Source organism: Meleagris gallopavo, chromosome 18 (genome assembly GCF_000146605.3).
Source record: "Meleagris gallopavo isolate NT-WF06-2002-E0010 breed Aviagen turkey brand Nicholas breeding stock chromosome 18, Turkey_5.1, whole genome shotgun sequence".
Taxonomy (NCBI): Eukaryota; Metazoa; Chordata; class Aves; order Galliformes; family Phasianidae; genus Meleagris; species Meleagris gallopavo.
Genome location: NC_015028.2, coordinates 320,841 through 326,755, shown reverse-complemented (window position 1 = coordinate 326,755; position 5,915 = coordinate 320,841). Strand labels below are relative to the sequence as shown.

At 58.2% G+C, this 5,915-nt stretch overlaps 2 protein-coding genes across 2 annotated transcripts; one reads left to right on the top strand and one right to left on the bottom strand.

Annotated features, from left to right (window-relative positions):
• The first annotated feature begins 6 nt into the window (after positions 1-6).
• LOC104913635 (intercellular adhesion molecule 5-like) lies at positions 7-931 on the top strand. The gene is made up of 2 exons (XM_010720654.3): positions 7-76; positions 409-931. Exons 1-2 carry the CDS (start codon positions 22-24, stop codon positions 624-626), a joined length of 273 nt encoding a protein of 90 aa, XP_010718956.1. The 5' UTR covers positions 7-21; the 3' UTR covers positions 627-931.
• Positions 932-1,079: 148 nt separating this feature from the next.
• Positions 1,080-5,030, bottom strand: LOC104913636 (intercellular adhesion molecule 5-like). The gene is made up of 5 exons (XM_019621290.2): positions 4,908-5,030; positions 4,368-4,662; positions 3,020-3,289; positions 2,426-2,668; positions 1,080-1,927 (listed from the first exon to the last, which is right to left on the bottom strand). Exons 1-5 carry the CDS (start codon positions 4,908-4,910, stop codon positions 1,713-1,715), a joined length of 1,026 nt encoding a protein of 341 aa, XP_019476835.1. The 5' UTR covers positions 4,911-5,030; the 3' UTR covers positions 1,080-1,712.
• Positions 5,031-5,915: the final 885 nt, after the last annotated feature.

Below are 5,915 nucleotides of genomic sequence, written 5' to 3'. Positions count from 1 at the left end.
AACCGCGGTCGTTACACCTGTATGGCCGTCAACCGGCACGGCCGGCGCGTGGGCAGCGTGGTGGTGAGCGTGGATGGTGAGCCCTGGGGAGGACAGCGGGGTGGTGTCACCAGCGGGGTTTCATTTGTGGTGTCACCATTGGGGTGCCAGTGTCACCAGTGGGGTGTTGGTGTCACCATTGAGGTTTCATTGGTGGTGCCACTGTTGGGGTGCCAGTGTCATCAGTGGAGTGTCTTTGGTGGTGCCACCACTGGGGTGTCACTATCACTGTGGTGGTGTCATGGTCACCGGTGCAGTCTCACCATTGTGCCATCGCCACAAAGGTGCCGCAGTTGGGGTGTCATATGGGTGCTGTTGGCACGGTGTTGGTGCCACCAGTGCCACACCGCCGTCCCATTGTCCCTGCAGAGAGCCGGCTGTCCCTGCTGCTGTCCCTGTCCCTGCTGGGTTCTGTCACCGTGCTGGCAGCGGCCGCGTGGGGCATTTATTACATGAAGAGCACCGCCTGTAAGAAAGGAGAGTACAACGTGCGCGACGCCGAGGGCTCCTCTGAGGCCTCCCGCCTGCACCGGGGGGACAGCGGGGGACAACGGGAGCTGTTTGGGATCCCTCTCACCCCCACCTGAGGAACCTCGGCACCCGGGACCCCCAGAGCTCATGGAGGTGGAGACAGTGTGGTGACACCTGGCCCGAGGGATGGTGGTGGGAGTCACCACGTTGTCTACAAGAAGCTGTGTTGGTTGTTGTCGTATGTCCCCAAGAAATGGTGTTGGATGTCTCCATCGAACAGTGCTGGATGTCACATAAACCGTCCCCAAGAAACAGCCTTGGATTGATTCTCCAAGGAATGGTGTTGTTGGATGTCACCATACTGTCTCCAAGAAATTGTGTTGATGTCTCCAAGGTACGGTGTTGGATGTCACCAAATGTCCCCAAGGAACAGCACTGGTGTCACTGTTCCGTCCCTCTGGGTGGTGTTGGATTCAGCCCAATTTGTGGCCAATGGCATTTTTTAACTGCTTTGCTTTGCATTTTTGGGAGGTTACTGGGAAAGGGGGGGGGGGGGAGGAGGCAGGGAATGCAAATTAAAAATCAAAGTTTTATTGAGAAGGATGAAAGTGGAGCCACATCCTGGTCCCAAACCCCTGCTCATACCCCCACCCCACACTCAGTGCCACTTAGCACCCACTGCCCCCCAGTATGGCCCCGATGGCACATGGTGCTGGTGATGGAAGTCTGGGAAGAGTCTGGGGAGGACACCACAGTTGTCACCCCCGCTTTTTATCAGCACACAACACCTGCTGCACCCTCATCATCCTCATCTTCATCACCAGAACCCAAGGGGGCCCCCTGACCCTGGGCCAACCAGGTGTTGGGGGGACAACATGAAGTCATTGTGATATCTGTTCTCACCCACTGGGTGACACCACTGTGATGTCACCGTGCCAGAGGTTGTGTCCCTATCGGTGTGACTCACGGGCTACCACCAGCTGTGTCCCTATAGATGTCCCCCATCGGGTACCACTGGTTGTGTCCCTATAGGTGTCACTCATGGGGCACCATCACATTGTCACAGTGTCCTCCATGAGGTACCACCAGCTGTGTGCCTATAGATGCCCTGCATCGGGTACCACCACCCCCATCACACTGCTGTCAGTCTGCTCACCCCTCCGAGGGTCCCATGGGACGTTCCCACCCTGCACCCATGGGTGCTACAGTTGTGCCCCTGGGGCCGACCCATTTGGGGAGGCTGCAGCCCCATCCGAGAAGCCCCCCAAGGCCAAGAGGCGCTGCTGCTCCTTCTGCAGCTTGTACTGACGGATCTTCTTCTTATGGTAATACAGGCGGTACAGAACAGTCCCAACCGCAGCCAGCACTGCCGCCACCACTGCCAGTGCCACCAAAAGGCCCACGTTGACGTGCCAGTCTGGGGGGGAAAGCGGTGTCGGCGCCCCATGTGTGTCACCTCCACTCCATACACCCATCCTATGTGTGTCACTGCCCCATGTGTGTCACCTCCACCAAGTACACCATCCCCACGTGTGTCACTGAGCCACGTGTGGAACCACCAACCCGCTATGCCCATCCCCACGTGTGTCACCTCCACCCCAATATCCCCATGCCTATGTGTGTCACCATCCCATATTTGTCACCACCACCTTGGCGCATCCATCCCCATGTGTATCGTCAACCCACCTGTTTCACTATCCCAGCTGTGTCACCATCCCACATTTGTCACCCCAACCTGGGACACCCAACCTCACGTGTGTGTCACCATTCCAGGTGTGTCACCCCAATACCCCCAACCCCATGCGTGTCACCATCCCACATCTGTCACCCCATCCCCCACCCCCACGCACGTCACCATTCCACGTGCTCACTATCCCAGCTGTGTCACCGCCCCACGTGTGTCCCCCCCACTCACACTCCACCCTCACGCTGACACTCCGTCCAGTTGAGCCCAAGGCGTTGCTGGCGTTGCACCAATACGTCCCATTGTGGTTCCGGCTGATGACGTACAGCTGTTGCACGAGGATGATGGTGCCATCCTTGTGACACGTCACCACCGGGTTGGGTTTTCCTCGTGCACGGCACCACTGATTCACCTCCTGGCCCTCTGTCCAGGTGTGAGTTGGGGGGCAGAGTTGGTCGTCCATATGGGGTGGGGCTATGGGGAAAATGGGGTTCACAATTGGGCCAAAGGGTTTGCCTTAGGACCAGCGGGGTTTGCATGGGGACTGAGGGGTTTTGCATTCATAGCAGGAATTTTGCACCAGAGCTATGGGATTTTGCACTAGGCCTAAGGGGTTTTGCACAACAGCTATGCAATTTGGCACCAGGGCTATGGGGTTTGCAATCATAGCAGGAATTTTGCACTAGGCCAAAGGAGTTTTGCATGAGAGCTGTGGGATTTGGCACCAGCGCTGAGGGGTTTTGCTCTGTGACTGTGGGGTTTCTGCACTACCGTTATGGGGTTTTGCACCAGGGCTGTGGCCACCTCCCAACCCCAATCACCCACCGCTGACGTTCAGCCTCACGACGTCGCTCCATTTCGGAGCTCTGCCCTCCACTTTGGCCTCACAGCGCAGCTCGGAGCCGTCGTGCCCCTCTGTCACCAGCAGCGTGAAAAGCAGCGGCGATGGCCCCCAGGGCACCAACACCCGTTGCCCGACCGTCACCCGCAGCTCGATGCCCTCCCTGTGCCCTCCTGGCAGCTCGCAGCTTCCCGACACGTTTTGCATCGCCACGGGGACGTCGGTGCTGACGCTGAGCTGAGGCGTGGGGAAATCTGTAGGTGACAAGCAGAGAGGTGACACCCGTGGGATGCTGGCACGGAATGCTTGGGTCGGATGGGACCCCAAGGATCATGGAGCTCCAACCCCCTCCCAGCTGCATGCAGGACCACCAACCTCCCCACTGAACACTATCCCAGCTGCCCATCCAACCTGGCCTCAAACACCTCCAGGGATGGACAGGGCATCCACAGCCTCTCTGGGCAGCTGTTCCAGCACCTCACCGCTCTCATTGCAAAGAACTTCCTTCTGGCATCCAACTGAAATCTGCCCTCTCTCAACTTCAAACCATTTCCCCTTGTCCTGCTGTTACCTCCCCTTTTCAAGAGTTGACTCCCCTCCTGTCTGTAGGCTCCCTTTAGGTCCTGAAGGCTGCAATGAGGTCACCCTGCAGTTTTCTTTTCTCCAGGCTGAACAAGCCCAGCTCCTTCAGTCTGTCTCTGTAGGGGAGGTGCTGCGGTCCCCTGCCCACCTCAGAGCCCTTCTCCTCATCTCTGTGCCCCTCCTCTGGACCCTCTCCAGCAGCTCCCTGTCTTCCTTGCATTGAGATCCCCACACCTGGATGCTGCACTGCAGATGGGCCTCGATGAGAGCAGAGTGGGAAAATCCTCCCCCCCCAGTCCCACTGCCACCCTTCTGCTGATGCAGCCCAGGATCCCATTTGCTTTCCAAGCTGTAATCACACACACCTGCTTCATGTTCAGTTTTTCACCCCCCCAGGACCCTCAGGTCCTTTTCTGCATGGCTGCTCCCCCCACTCTGTACACACCTGAGTTTCCTCTGGCCCAAGTGCAAATCTTTGCATTTTCCTGTGCTGACCGTCATTAGATCCACCCATGCCCACCTTTCCAGCCTGCTGAGGTCTCTCTGATCTCCATGGTCTACCTGTTGTCACCCCCCCATTGTCACCCTATTGCCCCCATGGTCTGACTGTTGTCCCCCCTCCCACCATTTCCATGTCACAGCTGACTGTTGTCACCCTCCCCCTCCATTGTCCCCTTGCCCCATCTGCAGCCTCCCCTGCACCCCCCTCCTTCCCCACGGTGTCACCCGCTGCCATTGTGCCACACTCACCATAAACGTTCACCACCAGCTCCGTGCTCCGTTCCTCAGGCCCCACTCTCACCCTGCACACACATCTGTGCTTTCCGGGCTGACCCCACAGCAGCCCCCAGACCCCCACGCTCTGACTGTCCTCGCTCTGTGGCTGCAGTGGTTCCCCATCCAGCAGCAGGGTGATGTTGGCTGCAGGGAAGGTGTTCTGGACGCTGCAGGTCAGGTTGAGCTCCTCGCCAGTTTCCAGGCGGACGTCGGTTGTTGTTTGGAGGACTGGGGGGGATGAGGTCAGCGTGGGGGGGTCCGGGAAAGTCTGCAGTAGAGGGAGAATAGTCAGGGTGGGGGTGGGTGGGCGGGGTGGAAGGGGGGGCTGCAGATGGACCAAGGGAACAATTGGGGGGTTGGCAACAAACAGACAGCAGTGACAATGGGAATGGTGGGGGGGGACAACAGTCAGACCAGGGGGACAATAGGGTAACAATGGGGGGGTGACAACAGGCAGACTATGGGGACAACAGGTTGACAATAGTGACGATGGTGGCCACGCTGGCAGCTCACCATAGACGTCCACCAGCTGTGCCGTGGAGGTGCTGCTCAACAGCGGGCCGTACGGCCGCAGGTCGAGCTGTGCGTGGCAGGTGATGCTCTGCCCGTGGTCCTCCCGCCGTGCCGTCACCTCGTGTGTCACCAACACGTCCTCCAGCTGTTTCTGGGAGTGTTCCCAGAAAGTGGCCGTGTGCAGAGTGAGGTCACCACGGAGCAGGGACACCGACAGGTTGCGGATTGGGAACACGTTGGGGACACGGCAGGACAGTTTGTGAGCATGGCCGGACGGCAGGGGGGGAATTGGTGACAGCTGCGGCTGGTCCAACGGGCCTGGGGGAGAAAGGGGACAATAATGGGGACAAAAATGACAAAAGGTGAGAAAACATGACAATGATAAGGACTGAAGTTGATAATGTGGTGACAAAAGTGATAAGGCTGACAAAGGGGTGAGAAAAGTGACAAAAGGTGACAGAAGGGAGAATGATGGTGACCAAAGGTGACCGCCCTGGTGACAGAAGTGACTAAGGGTGACAAGTAATGGTGACAGTGATGGCAAGAGTGATGGTGACAAAAGTGACAGAAGGTCATGGTGATGGTGACAGTAATGGTGACAGTAACGGTGCCATAGGTGACAACAGTGATGACAAAAGGTGACAATGATAGTGACCAAAGGTGCTAACAGTGATAGGAGGTGGCGACGCCGCCTCCCGGCAGCCTTACCGTAGGCGATGAGCTGCGTCCTCTCCCACTCCCTGGCCCCGTAGCAGTGGAAGAAGCACGTCAGGCTGCTGTTCCACTCGGTGACGTTCCTCAGTGCCACCTCCAGCACCGTCGCGTTGTGGGACTGACGATCGTGGAACGATGAAGTTTCCACGCTGCCCGTCGCTTTGGGGTCACTGCAGGAAGTGCTGCAGGTGATGTTGAGGGAGCCGCCGAAAGGAACCAACAGCACCGGGGGCTGCAGCCAGACGGAGCAGGAGGAGAACTGGGGGCCTGGAATCGGGGGGGGAGGATGAGGAG